The following is a 21,126-nucleotide window of genomic DNA, read 5'->3' on the forward strand; positions in this document are numbered from 1 at the left end:
TAGACCCAGAAATAGACCTACATCATTATGCTATGTTAATATTTGAAAAAGGAGGCAAGAGCATACAATGGAGTAAATACAGTCTCTTCAATAAGTGGTGCTGGGAAAACTGGACAGTTACATGCAAAAAAATGAAACTAGACCACCAACTTTCACCATACACAAAAATTAATGTAAGTCACAAAACCATAAAAATTCTGGAAGAAAACAGGCAATAAAGTCACAGACATCCCATGTAGTGGAATTTTCACTGATATATGTCCTAGGGCAAAAGAAATGAAAGAAAAAATAAACATATGGGACTACAACAAACTAAAAAGCTTCTGCACAGCCAAAGAAAACAGCCACAAAATACAAAGGAACCTCTTGGTCTGGGAAAACATATTTCCCAATGATGTATTTGATAAGGGGCTAATTTCCAAAGTATACAAAGGACTCATACTACTCAGCAAGAGGAAGACAAAAACTCCAATTAAAAATTGGGCAAAGGACCTGAATAGACACTTCTCCAAAGAGGACATACAGATGGCCAAGAGACATATGAGAAAATGCTCAAAGTCACTAATCATCAGAGAGATGCAAATTGAAACCACAATGAGGTATCACCTCACATCTGTAAGAATGTCTACCATCAACAGATCAACATATGACATGTGCTGGTGAGGATGTGGAGAAAGGGGAACCCTAGTACACTGCTGGTGGGAATGCAGACTGGTGCAACCACTATGGAAAACAGTATAGAGGTTCCTCAAAACATTAACAATTGACCTGCCCTTTGACCCAGTGATCCCACTTCTAGGAACATATCCTAAGAATCCTGAAATACTAATCAGAAAGAATATATGCAGCCCTATATTCATAGCAGTATAATTTACAATAGCTAAGATCTGGAAACAGCCAAAGTGCCCATCAGTAGATAAATGGATAAAAAAGCTGTGGGACATATAAACCATGGAATACTATGCAGCTGTAAGAAGAAGGATCTTGTACTTTTTGGGACAGTATAGATGGACCTGGAGAATATTATGCTAAGTGAAATAAGCCAGGCAGAAAAAGACAAACATCATATGATCTCGCTTATATGTGGAATCTAGAGAACTTAATAAACTGTTAAACAGAATAGACTCAATGACATGGAAGCATAGATCAGACTGACGAATGTCAGAGGGATGGAGGAGGGATGCTGGTTGGAGGTGGAGAGATTAACCAAAGTATTTATATGCATATATGTACAACCCAAGGTAACAGACAATGGTGGGGAGAGGGACTGGGACGGGGGATAGCATGGGGTAAAATGGGTCATTGGGGAGAAAAAGGGACATTGTAATATTTTAAACAAACATAAACAACAAATAAAAATAAATAAATAAATACTTCTAGAAAAACATAAATAATTAAAAATAAAGAAGAGAAAGTATAAACTCAAAGGATAATTTCTTTAATATCACATACCTGGCTAGTAAGAATGATCTTTTTAGTTGTTCAGAAACAAAACAGAGAACAGTATATATTTAATATTTAATTGCCTCTTCATAATAGACTAAAAGCTGTACATGGGCAGAGCCATGCCACCATTGAGTCCTTAGTGCCTTGCATGTTGCCTGGAATGTGTTTTGTAAAATAAATGTTCAAAGAGTTAGTGAAAGAGGAAATAAATGAATGAAATGTATAAAAGTAACTTTTCAATAATAATGTAAACATATTTGATAAAAATATTAACATGTTATATGTAAGAAATTCATATTAAATGTTTTGTTTTGGACAACTCTTGACAAGAATTTGGCAGCTTCAGTTGATTAAATATCACTGTAGTATTTCATTATGAGGGTATGGTAAAAGAATCAGAGTGGTTTTTTCAGTGCCTTCACAAAAGTCATATTGGCCAAAGATAATGTTAAATCAGTTATGATATCAAGATCAAAATCACTGTAGTTATCAGTGAGAACAAAAGTGAAACAAGTGGGCACAGCTGGCTGCTACTGTATTCTTTGTTTTATTTCATGGATAGAGCATTCTGGGAATTTTATTACACTCATCACTTATAGGATAATATCAAAACTGAATAGATATATCATAAGAGAAGACCTCTGTAATCATTGTGTCAATCCTTAAATTCCCATTCTCCCTCAAAACTAAATAAAGTAAAACATAATATTGTGTTAATAATATATATTTAAGAAGGCCTGGCCCAAATTCTGAGGCCACATCAATATTTTACCTCATTTTATCAGTTCTAATGCATGGGATTACTTTTAACTTTCATATTTTTTAAACTTTAAAATCTTTAATCAAATGAAGTTTGTCATCAGTTTCTTATAGTTGTATATTCAAATGATTCTAACCCCTTTAAATGATCAGATCCCTGAGTCCTAAACACATGAACCTATGAAAATGAATTAATATTTTTGAAACAGTTCAAAGTAGCGTATGTGTTTTTAGAATCACATGCAATGCACACAAAAGAAGTTGCTTCTTTCCTTGTTAGGCAAAGCTCCTTTCAACTAAGTTCAGGTTCCCCTGACAAATGACTAAAAAAACTACAAGAGAAACTAGAGGAAGCATGTTCAGGTATCATGAATTATAAATATTTAGTAAGTAACAATAGACAAAGCAGCCAGGGCTAATTCAAAGCTAAGTTCAAAAGGAATCAAATACATTTTTTTAAAATTCAGAAATCTCATTTTCTTTTTCTTTCCTTTTCATCTTATATAGATTTTTTTTCAAATTGTTGTTCTGGAATAAATAATTACTGTAATTAAAAATTGAACAGAGAACCAATTTTCTGAAGATAGAAGTAATCACTCAAACAGTGATGGAAACAAAAACACAATTATGGTGGGTAATAAGTGTAATAGATATGAATTTCCTTATTTTATAATTCAAATCCATGAAATTTTTCATGAGAAATTTATTACTCTCCTACTATTAACTTTCTTAACTTCTTATTCCTAAAAAAATCAAGAAACTTAACCAGACTTTAGAAAAGTTTTAGTATTTTATCTACTGTTGGACCAAAGACTTTTCCTTTATTAATAATTTCTAATAATGTATTTTATTAATGTAATATCTTATAATTCACTAAGAGCCTTCACATATATCCACACATTTTACATTTCCTATAAATCTGTGAGGGACATCCTTTATATAGATAAATACATATATAATCAAATGTTATACGTTTAAAGTTCATTAAGTAGATGGGAAAACAGAAGCTCAGGGAGATCTGTGTGACTATCTAAAGTAATAAGGCGTAAATGAGAGAACCAGAACTCTCAGTCTGAAAATTCTAAAATTTATGGGTTTTTAAAATTATGCCGAAGTAAATGTGTCCATTCTAATAGAGATACCAAAACCATCATCAATTATGAAATCATTTATCATTCTTCAATGTCTTACATAATTATTAATCTGACAAATAAATATCAATCAAACAATAAACATCATCTACTTACAGTTAAATAGAAAATGCTCATGCATAGAGGGGATAAATGGTGATAAAAAAATTAAATTAAATTAAATTTTAAAAAAAGGAAATGCTCATACATAGAGGGGGTAAAGGGTGATGGAAAAAATAAAATAAAATAAAAAGAAAGAATGAAAATGCTCATACCTAATTTTGTAGTATCAGTTTACTGCACTGTGATTAAATTTTATGGCATTTTGATGGATAAAGTATGGCAACACTCACCTCTTTTTGACGGTACTTAATGGCCAATTTTAGTCTTGCAAGATCATTTCCACTTTGTTCTTCTATGAGACTACTGTCATCTCGATAATTAAGAATGATTTCTAGTTCTCTGGAGCTTCTTGTCTGATCCAGTAGGTCCTTAGCAAATTGTTTGCACTGTCGTGACAGTTCCTCATACTCTGACTTGAATTCATTTTCCACTTTGCTCAGTTCCTGAAGCTCCCAACTTAACTGAAAGGCTGTGAGAAAAGGATCTTCACTTGACAATGCAATGAGAGAGGGGCTTGCCAAGGCCTTATAGATGTTGAGTCTGGAGCGTGAGTGGCGGAGGCTATCCACATCTGAACTGGAGATGCATTCAACACAGTTACAGCGGACCTCATGAGGTCTGGGCACTGAGACTCCTTTCTGAACTAAAAGTTTTATTATCTCATAATTATTTGTGTGGGCTGCCAAAATGATTGGTGTAATGTCCGGAGTGAATTCAGAGAACTGCTTATCAAGGAGTATGGGAGGCACCTAGGAAAAAAAGGAAAAAGATGAATATTTATTGTTCAAGCCTGTGAATTTCAAACAGCATGCCATAAAGTGTTAATCAGGGTTCACAATTTTTTGCCTGTTTATGCAGGAGAGATATGGTTGTTTTTCCCAAAAATGCAAGAGAAAATTACAGAAAAAATAATGGTCCTACATGTTATTCTTTCTTTAATCTGAATTACACTTTTTTAGGAATCTTAAATAAGTGACTATGGAAACTCTCTATTTGATTATAGCCCTTCTTGCTCCCAACTTATTTTCTGACAATCTTTGTTTTTCTTTCCCAGAGATGTTGACTCCCTAAATAATCAAGAATTACATTAAAAAATAGTTAATGATTTGTTTTAAAACCAAGATTTCCTCTGTAATAGAAGTATTTCAATTCTTTAGTTTTGTTGTTGTTTTTGTGTTTTGTCTTTTGCATTCCTAACATCCAACTAATGATTAAAGGTGGCAGCAGAACAAAAGAGGTCTAGCCTCATGCTTTCTGTTTTGATCTATTCCTTGGTATATTTTCCAGATGACAAGGGATGCTCCATTGTTAATATCATTGTTTTTATTAAAAATAAACAAATGCTTCCTAGTAAATCAGGTCACTAGTGTGTCTATGCATAATTTCCTTTTAGGTTATACTCTAGAAATAAGCACTATTTAGTAATCACCTGCTAGGCACATTAAACCTCCCCATTAATTATTCACATATTATAGATGTGATCCTTCAGAAAGTAAGTGGAAGGCCTGCCCTTTGAACCTGAGTCCACTTGTTTGACACTCAAGTCTATATGTCTTGCATTACACCATGCTGCTGTACAATTTTTGGTTTAATATTTCTTCCTCCTGGCAAAAAGTCATACTGGCATCTGTGAAAATCAAAGCTACATAAGGACAAGTTAAGCAGGCATGGCAGAAAAAATAATGACACATTTCACATTAAAATATGCTGCTAAAATATAAAGGAAACCACAATAGTATCAAAAGTAAAACAACCATGCAGAAAACACCAATACTGATATGAAGCTTCAATTACATTATTCTTTAGTAGAGGTGTAGGCTTTATATGTGAATAATTAAACCTACATATTTTTATTTCATCTGTCCATTTAGAATATCCATTTGTTTTATAAGAAACACCATATAAAAGTTAAAATGATGAAATTATCTATTTGAAATATATGCAATCAGTTTGTAAAAATAGTAACAACCCTGATATTTAAAATGTGCTTATTAGGGAAACCATACTGCCTTTTGAGATAGTAGGTTACATTTAAATAGGGTTAATACATACCTCATTATTTTTAAGTAATCTTTCATTTTAAAGATAATATTAATTAATAATTTTGTTATATATTTACTACAAAGAGAAAGAAATTCATTAAACAAAACTGAATAAGAGAATATTTTTAACTATTCTCCAAGCATTTTCTGTGGCAGACATTTACGGAAAAACAAAACCATAAGTAAGTACCTAAAATAAATGCCGATTTAAGTCACAGACAGATGTAATTTAATGGGGTTTTCTGGATTCAATATAATTTCATCAGGATTTCTGTTGTTAAAAGTGTCAACAATTCATTAACTATAAAATGTAACTTTGAAAAATTTATAGGAAATTTTATGGAAAACTTTATAAGATGACCATAATGAAAAGCATACATTTTGAACACAAAACAACCAAAAATCTATAGGACACAGCAAAAGCAGTTCTGAGAGGGAAAGCTCATAGCATTACAGGCATAGCCCAAGAAACAAGAAAAATCTCAATCGAACCCTTCACCTAAAATGCCTAGAGAAAGAACAAGAAAAACCCAGAGTAAGCAGAAGGAAGAAAATAATAAAGATCAGAGTGGAAATAAATGACCTAGAGACTAAAAATATAATACAAAAGATCATTGAAACCAAGAGTTGGTTCTTTGAAAAGATAAACAAGATAGATGAACCTATAACCAGACTCATCAAGAAAAAAAGAGAGAGGATCCAAATAAATAAAATGAGAAATGAAAGAGGAGAAGTAACAACTGACTCCACAGTAATACAAAGGATTATAATAAAATGATATAATTATATGCTAACAAATTAGACAACCTGGGTGAAATGGACAAATTTCTAGAAACAGAATTTTCCAAAATTCAATCAGGAAGAATCAGAAATCCTGAATAGGTCAATAACAACTAATGAAATTGAAGCAGTAAGCACAAAGCTTTCAGCAAACAAAAGTCCTGGACTAGATGGCTTCACAGGCAAATTTTACCTAACATTCAAAGAAAAATGAACACTTATTCTCTTCAAACTGTTCCAAAATATTTAAGAGAAAAATAGACTTCCAAGACATTTTTACAAGGCCAGATTATCCTAATTTCAAAAGCATTACAAAGATATTACAAAGAAAGAAAATTATAGGCCAATATCCCTCATGAACATATATGCTAAAATCCTCAATAAAATATTAGCAAATCAGATCTAGCAATATATTAAAAAGATCTTACATCATGCTTAAAGTGGGATTTATTCTAGGGATTCAAGGTTGGTATTATATTCACAAATTTAAAAAATGTGATACATCACAGAAACAAAATGAAACTTAAAAATCACATATTCTTATCAATAGATATAGAAAAAACATTCAATAAATTCCAGCACACATTTATGATAAAAACTCTCAGAAAAGTTTGAATAGAGGGACCATTCTTCCATATAATAATGGTCATATATGAAAAACTTACAGCTAACATCATACTCAATGGGCAAAAACTAAAATCATTTCCCTTAAGATCAGGAGCAAGACATGGATGTCTGCTTTTACCACTCGTATTGAACATAATACTGAAAGTCCAAGCCAGAGCATTCAGAAAAGAAGAAGAAATAAAGGTCATCCAAATTGCAAAGGAGAAAGTAAAACTGTCATTATTCACAGATTACATGACATTGTACATAGAAAATTCTAAAGACTCCATCAAAAAAACGCTAGATCTAATAAATGAATTCATCAATGTAGCAAGATACAAAATTAATGTTCAGAAATTGGTGGCAATTTTTATACACCAACAATGAACTATCAGAAAAAAAAAACTAAGAAAACAATCCCAGTTACTAATGCAACAAAAATTAAGGTACCTAGGAATAAATTTAACTTAGTAGGTAAAAGACCTATACTCAGAAAATTGTATAACATTGAAGAAAAAAACTGAGGAAGATACATGTAAGGAGAAGCATATACTGTGTTCATGAATTGGAAGAATTAACATCATTAAAATGTTCATACTACCCAAAGCAACTTATAGATTCAACACAATTCCTATTAAAATACCAATGTCATATTTCACAGAACTAGAACAAATACCCCCAAAATGATTTATATAGAATCAAAAGACTCCGAATAGCATCAGCAATCTTAAGAAAGAACAAAGTTGGAAGTATCATTATACATGATGAGATGATACTACAAGGCCATTGTAATCAAAACAGCCTGATACTGGCATATGAACAGGCAAATACTTCAAAGGAACAGAATGTAGATACAAGAAATCAACCCACATCTTTATGGTCAATTACATTAGACAAAGGAATTAAGAGCATACAATGGAGTAAAGACATTCTCTTTAATAAATGGTATTTGGAAAATGGAACAGGTACCTGCAAAAAACTGAAACAAGACCACCAGATTTCACCATATATAAAAGTAAACTTAAAATGGATAAAAGACTTAAATGTAAGTCAGAAAACCATAAAAATCTTAGAAGAAAATATATGTAGTAAAATCTCAGACACAGCAATATTTTTGCCAATGTATGTCCTAGAGCAAGGGAAACAAAGGAAAAAATTAAAAAGCTTATAAACCTAAAAAGCTTCTGCACAGCTAAGGAATCCAGCAACAAAATAAAAAGGGAACCGACTGTATGAGAGAATATATTTGCCAATGATATGCCTGATAAGGGGTTAATTTCCAAAATATATAAAGAACTTATAAAATTCAACACCAAAATAACAATTCAAATAAAAAAAAAATAGACCAAGGACCCGAATAGACACTTCTTCAAAGAAGACATAAAGATGGCCAATAGACAAATGAATAGATGCTCAATGTCACTAGTTATCTGAGAGGTGTACATTAAAACCACAATGACATTTCACCACACTCCTGCCAGAATTGCTACCATTATTAAACCAACAAACAAGTGTTGGCAATGATGTGGAGAAAAAGAAACCATCGTGTACTGTTCATGGGAATGCAGACTGGTTAAGCCACTGTGGAAAACAGTATGGAGTTTCCTTGAAAAATTAAAAATGGAACTGCCTTATGACCCAGCAATTCCACTTCTTGGAATATATCCAAAGAAATTCTAAACACTAAATCAAAAGAATATACCCAACCCTGTGTACATTGTAGCATTATTTATAATAGCCAAGATCTGAAAACAGCCCAAGTGTCCATCAGTAGAGGAATGGATAAAAAGCTATGGTACATTTACACAATGGAATACTACACAGTTATAAAGAAGAAGGATTTCTTATCTTTTGTAACAGCATGGATGGACCTGCTACAGATTATCATTCTGAGTGAAATAAGCCAGCCAGAGAAAGACAAATACCATATGATCTCACTTATATGTGGAATATAATGAATAAAATAAACTGGCAAACAAAATAGAACCAGCGGCATAGATACATGGAACAGACTGACAGATGTCAGAGGGGAGGGTGGTAGTGGATACTGGATGAAAGAAAGTGAAGAGATCAACTAAAGAACATATATGCATAGCATATGAACACAGGCAACAGTGTGGTGATGGACAGAGAGATAGGTGTAGGGGCTGGGTTGAGGTTGGTAAAAGGGGAGAATAGAGGATATCTGTAATGTCAACAATAAATTTTTTAAAAAAGCATTCATTTTTCAGAGAAAAGGTGAGTGTCATATTAGAGATATAAATAAATAATTGACTAAAATATGAGAATATACCAAGAATATTCTGCTTATGATTTTTAATTCTAAATAAATCATTGTGAGTTTATAATATTTAATAATTAAACATTTCTAATTTTATTTTTATAAGAACTTCAATTTTTAAAAATAATTGTTAAATAGTTATATTATATAGGACCACAAATATATTCAATAATAATTTATTGGTCAATAATTTTTTTGAAATTACATAATTTTAATTATTGTAGTGTTTCTTGTTACTCTTACAATAAACCATATGTTGTCTTTACCATTAATTGCTTATCAAAATAAAAGGAATAAAAGGCTTTATGCTTAAGCAGCTAATAGAATGAAACCCTTAGTAAATAAAAAGGGGCCACTAGGTTTTATAAAAGTTATTAATATAAAATATAAACAATTCTAAATAATGAAAAAAAAAATGTCTTCAGTTCTTTCCCTCCACTACTTTTTCAAAAAACTTATTTTCTTAAAATACTACCATGACTTAAAAATCTTTGTAATTCAATAATATGTTCAACTTCAATCAACAAATATTAATTGAATCTGTTGTCTGGCACTGTGTTAGGCTCTCATAATTGAGAAAAATAAAGATGAAACAGTCTATATCCTCAAAGGGATGACTGCCATTGTGACAGAAAACACACATTTCCCATATCTCTCCAGTAAATTAGTTCAAATATTTACTAAATTACTATAAATTCAAACTATAATAGATACTGTGTGATAGTTTGAAAAATAAAAAAACAAGTGTTTTTTAATGTCATATCTGATATATGACATATTTTAATCATTCTGAAAAATTTCCAGGTACAGTAATTTCTGTTTATCTGCAGTTTCATTTTTCATAGTTTTGGTTATCCACAGTCAAGTGTGGTGTGAAAATATTAAATAATAAATTCCTGGGAAAAAATTCATAAATTTTAATTAAGTGATGTCATGAGTAGTGTGGTGAAAATTCATGCCATCCTGTTCTCTCCTGCCAGGGTAGTGAATCATTCCTTTGTCTAGCATATCCACACTGTATAAACATAATAATGAGGTATTTTGACGGAGAGAGATCACATTCACATAACTTTGATTATAGTATATTGTTATAATTTTTCTATTTTATTATTAGTTATTATTTTTAATCTCTTACATGCCTAATTTATAAATTAAACATTATCATAGGTATTGCATTTATAAATTAAATTTTATTATAATATATGAAAACATATATGCTATGTTTTTCCTATATATGGTTAAATATATATGGGAAAAACATAGTATATATATGGCGTTTGTACTATCTGTTGTTTCAGGCATCCACTGGGGGTCTCGCAAGGTATCCCTGTGAGTAAGGTGGAGGAAAACTGTACTTGCTGAAATCTCAGGGTAGTTTTACTGCTTTATACTCCCTACAATGCATTAGTAGAGTTAAAATAAAATATTAACTGTAAGAATCTACTATAGACCACATAACATAAGAATTATTTGCTAACTTTTTTCAGTGTTAACAAGAATTTGGTATTTTGCAGCATTTTACATTCTTTAACAATATTGTGAGCAAAAAACTGCCAATTCAAACAGATCCGGAGACATAGGAGCATGGAACAGACTGATGGATTTCAGAGAGAAGGCAGGAGTAGGTGGGAAGAAATTAACCAAAGAACTTATATGCATATATGCATAACCCACGGATATAAACAATAGTGTGGTGAAGTCCTGGGGAGTGAGGAGTGCACGGTAGAAGGGGTCAATTGGGAAAAAGGGAGGACATCTGTAATACTTTCAACAATAAAGATAAATTAAAAACAAACAGTTCTTTTGGAAATGTTAGAATATTTGAGCTGGTATTATTTTACCACTTAGGTAAAGTCCTTAGCAGGTAGTGTGTTGTCCACACTATAATCCATTAATTTTTACTGCATGTGCAGGTGATTGTCATTTCTATAAGGTGAAGTCATGGAATCAGCATTCTGGGCTGTCCTTTTAGTAACTGAATCAAACTCAGATGGCAAAAAGATTCAAAGAAGGTGAAACAATGTAGGATAAATAGACACTTCAGTTTTTGTTCTTAAGAACTGATCTTTCTCAAGAAAAATTAAAATATCACTCCCATATCCCCACCAACTACCCTGTTTTAATTTGCTTTCTCTGGCTCTCCTTTTAGATAGTCCTAATGTTACAATCTTTCACATATAAGCAAATGATTTTTGGAGCTTATATAGACAAAAAGTCTCCATTTTTTTCCCTAGATGACTGGTACATTTAGTTTATTCCAGGTAAATGTCTTAGGTTTACAGATTTGCAGCTACTCAAACAAAATATGAAAAAAAATTCACTAAGTCTTATAACATAATAAATCAAGTCCCATGAATGTCTTTCATTTAATAAACAAATAATTACAAGATACAGCAATATGCAAGAAAATGTCCTATGTGTTAAAAATGTGCTTTCTGCCCTCAAGGAGCATAAAATCTCTCTCTCTCTCTCTCTCTCTCTCTCTCTCTCTCTCTCTCTCTCTCTCTCTCTCTCTCTCTCTCTCTCACACACACACACACACACACACACACATACACACACACTCATACACAACATAGGCAACATAGTATAATATTATACAAATGAACTTTAGCGTAAGAACTTAGTGAATTCCCTAGAGAGAGTATGAAGAAAGCAAAAGGGAAATTGATTTAGAGAGGTGAGATTATATTTTCTACGTAGAATTAGAAAATAACTTGAGGAAGAGTTTACATTTAAGCTTGGCTGGAACTAGTAGGGATATACAAAAGTGATATAGGAAAATGACAGCAACAAGAAGAAAATATAAAAAAATAGATTCATAGAAAATCTATAAGCCATATAAAGGTAAATAATTATAAAATACCTCAATGTAGATTAGATAAAGATTAGAGAAAGTTTTGAATAGCATTATCTGTAGACTTTGGTGGAGTCATAGAAGAATTTAGACAGAAGTGTAATAAGATAATTCTTAAGTATTAGCATTATGCTACCATATTTTGATAAATGAATTAAAAATTAGAATGGCTGGAGGCAGATAAAGACTCCTGGTAACTAGTGCAGTCTGAAGTAGAGCTGTAGCAATGGAAATGTGATTACACTCTGTCAAATGGGCAGACAGAGAGAGGGAAAGCAGAAGCATGGAGTATAATAATTCAATTCAAAAGTGTCAGAGAATTTGAGAGGGTACAGTCCAGATGCCCAGGATGTCTTGTAGTTCAGTGTCCACTTGTATGGGAGAAAAAATCTGAACATTAACAAAACTAAAAAATCTAAAGTTATATTGCAGAAGATTCTAATGGCAATTTGCCAGCTCTAGCACTAAAAAGATACTTTCAGATAAGTCTCAAATCCATTTAGGGCAAATTACCCTTCCTCTTTCCCTGTTTCTTAGATGGCTACGAATAAGGGTTGATAAAGGGGCACTTCTTACTAAACTTGTAGGTGAGAGTTCCATCTCAAACCACCTCATGCCCTGGAAGATGGGCAGTATTGAAGCCATTAAGAGGGCAGAAAAATGCTGCAACTCATGGAGTCCTGTTTGCTAAGCTCTTGCAGCTGATAAATTTTTCAGTCAATTGCCAACTTTAATATATATTCAGAAATCCAAGTAAGTCCAAAACAAAAGGCATGTGACCTCAGAAACATTTAGAAAACCCAGAAAATGAGCTTTCTCCCTCTTTTCATGTTTCATTTTAAAACCAGTGTATTTCCTACCTTAATCTCCCTCATTTGCTTTATTCAATATCTTTGATATGCAACTTTTCCTCTTTCCTTTTGATGCTCCAATCTCACAAGTGAAGAACACATTTTAACATTAAAAGAAAGAAAGAAGTTACAATAGGTGCTTACTATTAAAAAATGCTTTTGATAGAAAATTTTGATTTTCAAATTTTTCACTTAGTACATTTAAGGACAGATGAGAATGTCTTCACTATAACCCTGTGTAGATAAAAATCACACTCTACTTATTTTAACAGAAGTAAAATCTACAGACATAAATAAAACTTTACACCCAGGCAAACAGATATGCATAAAAATATACACTAGCATCACTAATAAACAAACAACACACACCCAACTATTTTTAAAAATTTCCAGTAATTAAATTACATATTTATTTCACTCAGTAAACTACAACTAAGTAGAAGAGGCAATTAAAAGAGGATCCTGAAGCCAAATAAATGTTCCTGGTTTTATATTGTGTAACTGGAAAGTTGTTCTGTCTTTTATTCTGCCCAGACTGTATGAATGAATATTTATTCAATGTATTTTTCTCAATCTTACCATAATTGAATTATTTTCATGTCACATAGCATTAAAAATGACTGGCATACACAAGGAATATATTAACTCATAGACTGATTATTCTTCTCAGAATTAATCCAAATTATTTACCTTGAAGTGACTCAGCACCATTCTGATGCATATATTTTAAATTTAGAGTGTGCTATTTTACCCAAATATAGAAAAAATTTAGGATAGAAATTCAGCTAGAGTAACATTCACTCAGTTGAAGAGTGCTTGGTTTCTTAAATTAAACATTTATTAGAGTGAATTGTATAAATTGAGTAAAATAAATTTATTTACATATTATATGGTGTGTCATAAATTTTTAAGACTAACTAGGTTTATGATATAATCTAGTTTTACTCTTAATTGGCTGTATTACCTTGTTTAACTCTCTTATTATCTCTGTTATATGAGAAAGAATATCCCTGTAACATGAAATTTTCATGATTCAAAAATCTTTGTTATACTCTGCTTGATAGCATAATAATAGAATATTTGAGACTTTTATCAAGTGCTTCAGTAAAAATTTATTGAATTCTTTCATTTTCTTTTAATTTTAATGTTGTTTATCTAATATATCAAAACCTACATTTAAAAAAAACTCAGGATTATAAATATCAAATTTACCTCTCTTATACATCAGACTGACTTCCTAATTCAAACTAACATAAGAAAGATTCAACTTAGAATTATATTTTAAAATACATTTATCAGTTATTTAAAACTCAAAATAAACTCTCACACACACAAACACATATACAGGCACAATGAACAAAACCAAGTGGTTGCTATGTCAATGAATGAATGAATGAATGAATGGACAAATGAATGGATGAATGAATGGTTAGGTTACAATATTACCCCAGAAAACTCAAATTTATTATTTTAGGCCCAAACTATTGCCTGGAATGACTAAACTGAAGTCAAAATTCTACTTGTGCAGAAAAAGGAACTGCCTCTTTTCTTAGCTTAGGGCTAATGGTGTATAAGTATTTTCACAGCTGATCTATAGGAGCAAAGACTTTTGTGCCTTTCACTGCTCTGAGTGCTGAATTTTTAAAGATACTAAGAGTTTGGTCTGATATGTAAGGAAACCTTAATCCAGAAAATAATTATAAAAAAGCTCAAAAGCAACCAGCCATCATTAAATACATATGACTCTCATCAGGGGTTCTTAAATTTTCATGTGCCACAGACTCCTTCAGAAACCTGAAGCAGTCTGTGGATCCTTTAGAAAGAATATTTTTAAACATAAATGCACACTATTACAATAAAAAATGTATTTAAATATATTTTAAAATAAAATTGTGAAGTGGTAAACATATATGCTTCTCTATTAGTGCATTAAATAAAAAGATCTACTGGCAGGTAATTAGACTAATTTTAAAGTAATGTTCAACATATAAATAAATCAGATACATGGTAAAACAATGATATGACAGTAAAACATCTATGATTTCTACTATTGACAAACACATAAGAATTGCTAACAAAACTATTTTTTTAGCCTATGTTCATATTTGAAGGAAATTATATATTCAGTTTAGAATTTATAAAAATAAGATGTAATTTTCTCATCCTAGTTCATAGACATCATTAAGATTTATCTATTGCATCTAAGAAACTCTTCAAGTCTGATTAAATTGGAATTGGAAGTCTCATATGAGAATTTTAACTAGAACTTACAAAGAAGAGACTTGATTTTGGGGGAGACAACTATAGAATTACAAAGACTTTCTGGAAAATAAATGTAAAATATTATTTTTGAAATTTAAAAACTATTTTCATCTTTATTCAAAGATAAAATGTTCTATAATTATAACTTTCCTAAAACATCAAGGAGAGTAAATACATCACAAACACACACAAAGATATTTACTTCATGAGGGAAAATCCTGGAGATTTGGGGAAAGATGCAGAAGACTTACCATGTAAATAGATTATATTTAAGAAAAAAATAAAAAACAGATGGTGAAAATGCACACAAATAAATGATTCATAAACAGCAGGTAAATTTTTCTTATTCTAAGAAAATGTTGGGTCTGTAGACAGAGAAATCCTTTGATTGAAATAATAAAAACAATGGTATATACTTAGAAACATCTTGGTGATACTCCAAATTACAAAAAAAAAATTTAGAATGAATAAGAAAGTAAAGTTGCCAGCTATATAGATTAAGCAAGTAAGAATGGACATGCAACCAATATTAAGCTCCTTATCTTTCCTCATTAAAGAATGCAAGTTAGTGTATAGACAATTTTTAGTGAAAAAATAAGGGGACTGGGGGGAGGTAGAAGAGGGGATAAATAGTGATCAAGAAGACTAGAATTTGGATGGTGAACCCACAATATGATATACATTTGATGATTATAGAATTATATACCTAAAACCTATATAATTTTATTAAACAAGTTCATCTTAATAAATTCAATTAACAAAAATTAATAAAAAATGACCTTAAATAAATAATAACCTTAAATGTAAATAGAATAAATGATCCAATAAAAAGACATAGGGTAGCTGAATGGATAAGAAAATAACATCCATAAATATGATGTCTAAAAGAGACCCACCTGACAGCAAAACATTTACACAGGCTGAAAGTGAAGGGATGGAAAAAAATATTCCATGCAAATAGAAAAGAAAAATGTAGGAGTAGCAATACTTATTCCTGACAAAATAGACTTCAAAATAAAGAACATAACAAGGAACAAAGATGGTCACTACATAATACTAAAGGGCCAACAGGAGGAAATAACCCTTATCAATATATATACACCCAATATAGGAGCATCTAAATATATAAAAAATTTCTTGATGCAATTTAAGGGGGAGATCAATAGCAACACAATCATAGTGGGGGACTTTAACACACCACCGTCATCACTGGACAGATCATAAAGACAAAAAATCAACAGGGAAACAGACCTTAAATGACACACTAGTTCTAATGGATCTAACTGAATTTTACAGAACATTTTATCCCAAAGTAGCAGAATACATATTCTTCTCAAGTGTACATGGAACATTCTCAAAAACAGACCACATGTTAGGGAACAAAACAAGGCTCAAAAAGTTCAAGAAGACTGAAATCATATCAAGCATCTTCTCAGATACCAATGCCATGAAACTAGAAATCAACCACTATAAAAAAACTCAAAAATATTCAAACACATGGAGGCTAAATAGCATGTTATTAAACAATGAATGGGTTAGCAATGAGATCAAGGAAGAAATCAAGCACTTCATGGAAAAAAAAAGAAAATAAACAGACAACACCACAGAATGTATGAAAAACAGTGAAAGCAGTCCTGAGAGGAAACTTCATAGCATTATAGGCATACCTCAAGAAACAAGACTAACCTCTACTAAACCAACTAACACATAAACTAAAAGAATTAACAGGATAACAGCAAGAAAAGGCCTGAGGAAGTAGAAGGAAGGAAATAATAAAGATCAGAGCAGAAATTAATGACACAACAGTAAAAAAATGCAAAGATCAATAAAACCAAGTTATGGTTGTTTGAAAAAATAAATAAGATTGATGAACCTTTAGCCAGACTCACCAGGAAACAAAGAGAGAGGACCCAAATAGGTAAAATCAGAAATGAAAGAGGTGATACAACAACTGACCCAACAGAAATACAAAGTATTGTAAGGAAATATACCAACAAACTGGACAACCTGGGGTGAAATGGACAAATTCCTAGAAACATAAAATTGTCCAAAGTAGAATTAGGAAGAATCAAAAAACCTGAATAGGCCAATAACAACTAATGAAATTGAAGCAGTAATCAAAAAGCTCCCAGCAAAGAAAAGTCATGGACCAGATGGATCTATACGCAAGTTTTAGCAAACATTCAAAGAATTAACAATTATTCAATTCAAACTATTCCAGAAAACTCAAGAGGCGGGAAAACTCCCAAACTCTTTTTATGAGGCCAGCATAATCCTAATCCCCAAACCAGATAAAGACACTACAAAGAAAGAAAATTACAGGCCAATATCCCTGATGAACATAGATATTAAAATCCTCAACAAAATACTAGCACACGGTATTGAGCAATACAATAAAAACATCATACTACGACCAAGTGGGATTTATCCAGGGGGATGCAAGGCTGGTATAATATTAACAAATCAATATCACATAAACAAAAAGAAGGACAAAAATCATTTAATCATTTCAATAGGTGCAGAAAAAGCATTTGAAAAAATCCATCACCCATTTTTGATAAAAACTCTTAGCAAAGTGGCAATAGATGGGACATACCTCAAAATAATAACGGCCATATATGACAGGACTACAGCCAACATCATACTCAATGGTCAAAAACAAAAACCATATTTCTCTTAAGCACAGAAACAAGACAGGGTTGTCCACTTTCAGCACTCTATTCAATATAGAAGCGAAAGTCCTTGCCACAGCTATAAGACAGGAAGAAAACATAAAAGGTAACCAAATTGTAAAGAAGGATCCAATGCTGTGATTATTAGCAAATGACATGATCTGTGTACATAGAAAACCAAGATGAAATCCAAGATGATGGTGGACTGACTGAGTGGAAGTTACACTGACACTCTACTGGGACCAGTCTGGATTTACAACTAAAACATAGAAAAACCAACCTGAAAATCAACTGAAGACTAGCTGGAGAGCACACTCATAACCAAGGAGGAAAAGTGGAGAATGCACAGAGACAGGTAGGAAATATGGACTCAAGAAGACTGGTTGGGTGGTTCCCACTGAGGACACTGGGGCCTAAGCACCAGGTTGGGCTTTCCAGCCAAGAGACTCAGAACTGAGAAAGGTGCCCAAATAACATCTGACTGTGAAAAGCAGCTGGGTTTCCCTTTGCCAGGGAGAGGCAGCTGGAACTGCAGGCACCCTCTTAAAGAGCCAATGCACAACATTTCCTGTGCAGCCACTCACCTTGGGCTCCAGGAGAGGGGGAGTGGAGTAGAATGGAGCTGTGTGGGGAGAGTCTGGGGTTATGGGCTTTAGAGAGTGAGATCAGGGGTTGCACATCTAGATTCCTGTGCCTGGTCATTCCCCTAGACTGTGGAGGACATCTTTCTTGGGCAGCAAATATTCAGCTTTTGCCTGAGGGGGAAAGCAATTGCCCCACCCTGCTGGAAAACCTCTCACCCTGCCCAGAGGAGTTTCTACAAGATGAGGCTCATTAAGAGAATCAGATTAATCAGTCTGCAGGCAGAGGCAGGCCCCAGGGTGCTTTGAGTCTTTACCTGATCTGCTTCAGGGCTCAGGCCTTAGGAAAGCAGACCTTGGTGCACATCTTGGTCCTGTCCAAATGCACCCAGCCCCAGCAGTGGAGACCTCAAGACTAGGGTTGTTGATATCCCCAAGCAAGGTACTCAGAGCCAGTAAAAAACTCAGTCTGACATTGGCCTGTACCAGAGATCCTCCAAAAAGACTGAGAGTCCTAGCAGATCTGCCTAACAATTAAAAACAAACACAAAAATGTAGCCAAAACAGGGAGACAAAAAAACAAGACCCAAATGAAAGAACAATAGAAGTCTCCAGAAAAAGACCTAAATGAAATGGAGATAAGCAATCTCTCAGATATAGAGTTCAGAATATTGATTGTAAGGATGCTCTACAGCATAAAAAAATATATGAAAACTATGAAAAATGACCAGTCAGAAATGAAGAATGACATAGCATAAATAAAGAATACATTGGAAGTAATAAACAACAGATTAGAGGAAGCTGAGGATTGGATCAGTAAATTAGAAGACAGGATAGAAAAAAATCACACAATCAGAGACCCAAAAACAAAAAACAATGAAAAAACAGGAGGACAGTTTAGGGAGATGTGGGACAGCATGAAACATCACAATATTCTTATTATAAGAGTGCCAGAGTAGGTCAAAAGTAAGGAGGGGTTAGAGAACATGTTTGATGAAATAATACCAGCACACATCCTTAACCTGGACAAGGAAAAAGTCACACAAGTTCAGGAGGCAGAGAGAGTCCCAAGCAAGAAGAACCCAAAGAATCCCTTGCCTGGAAACATCCTAATTAAAACACCAAGAATCCAAGACAAAAAGAGAATTTTAAAGACACCTAGGGGAAAGCAATCTGTTACCTACAAAGGAGGTCCCATAAGGCTGTCATCTGGCTTCTCATCAGAAATTCTACAGGCTAGAAGGGAATGGCATGAAGTATTCAAGGTAATGCAAAACAAGGATCTGAAACCAAGACTGCTCTATCCAGCAAGATTATCAATCAAGATAGATGGTGAAATAAAGAGCATCCCAGACAAAAAAAAGGCTCAAAGATGTTACACTACAAAACCAGCTTTACAGGAAATGTTAAAGGGACTGCTATAATTCAAAGTAGAAATAAAGAGAATGAGAAACATAGGCATAATGAAACAAAATGGCAGTAGATAAAGACTTTAAATAATAACCTTAATTATAAATGGATTAAATGCCCCAATAAAAAGATGCAGGATGGCTGAATAGATAAGAAAACATGACCCAAATATATGCTATCTACAAGACAGCCACCTCAGAACAAAAGAACCACACAGGATGAGAGTGAAGGGATGGAAAAATATTTTCCATGTAAATGGAAATGAAAAAAAAGCTGAGATAGGAATACGTATATCGGACAAAATAGACTTCAAAATGAAGATGATAGCGAGAGACAAGAAAGTTCATTACATTATACTAAGAGATAAATCCAACAAGTACCTATAACCCTGATAAAAATATTTGCACCCAACACAGGAGCACCTAAATTTATAAAAATCTTCTAGAGGACTTTAAGGGCAAGATTGGTAGCAATACAGTCATATTAGGGACCCTTAACATCCCACTGATTTCTCTAGATAGGTCTTCCAAACAAAAATCAATAAGGAAACAGTGACCCTAAATGACACACTAGATCAGATGGATTTAATTGACATTTACAGAACATTCTACCCTAAAGCTGCAGAATATACATACTTCTCAAGTGCACACGAGATGTTCTCAAAGACAGACCATATGTTAGGGCACAAAACAAGTCTCTACAATTTCAAGAAGACTGAAATCATATCAAGCACCTAAGATCACAGTGGCATGAAATTAGAAATCAACTCCAATAAAAACACTGAAAAACATTTAAAACATGGAGGCTGAGAAGCATGTTTTTAAACAATGAATGGGTTACAAAAGAGATCAAGAAAGAAATAAAAAACTTCCTGAAAACAAATGAAAATGAATACACAAGTACTCAAAATCTATGAGACACAATGAAAACAGTCCTGAAAGGGAAGTTCATAGCACTACAAGCCTACCTCAAGAAACAAGAAAAACTTCTAATAAACTCTCTAACCCTACAACTTAAAAACTTAGAAAGGGAACAACAAGAAAAGCCCAGAGTAACTAGAAGGAAAAAATTAATAAAAACAAGAGCAGAAATAAATGACATAGAGACTGAAAATACAATACAAAAGATCAATGAAACCAAGAGCTGGTTCTTTGAAAAGATAAACAAGATTTTTGAACTTTTAGCCAGATTCATCAAGAAACAAAGAAAGAGGACCCAAATGAACAAAATGAGAATCAAAAGAGGTGAAATAACAACTGACCCAACAGAAATACAAAGGATTGTAACAAAATACTATGAACAACTATATGTCACCAAGCTGTACAA

The 21,126-nt window shown here is 32.6% G+C and overlaps 1 protein-coding gene across 1 annotated transcript in view; it reads right to left on the reverse strand.

Annotated features, from left to right (window-relative positions):
* Positions 1–21,126, reverse strand: part of TRPC4 (transient receptor potential cation channel subfamily C member 4) — a 341,290-nt gene that overhangs the window by 208,886 nt on the left and 111,278 nt on the right. Inside the window, exon 3 of the mRNA XM_016208908.2 lies at positions 3,689–4,207. Within this exon, the coding sequence (XP_016064394.1) occupies positions 3,689–4,207 (519 nt within the window). The remainder of the gene's footprint in view (positions 1–3,688; positions 4,208–21,126) is intronic.

The sequence above is a fragment of the Miniopterus natalensis genome, chromosome 2 (assembly GCF_054644295.1).
Source record: "Miniopterus natalensis isolate mMinNat1 chromosome 2, mMinNat1.hap1, whole genome shotgun sequence".
Taxonomy (NCBI): domain Eukaryota; kingdom Metazoa; phylum Chordata; class Mammalia; order Chiroptera; family Miniopteridae; genus Miniopterus; species Miniopterus natalensis.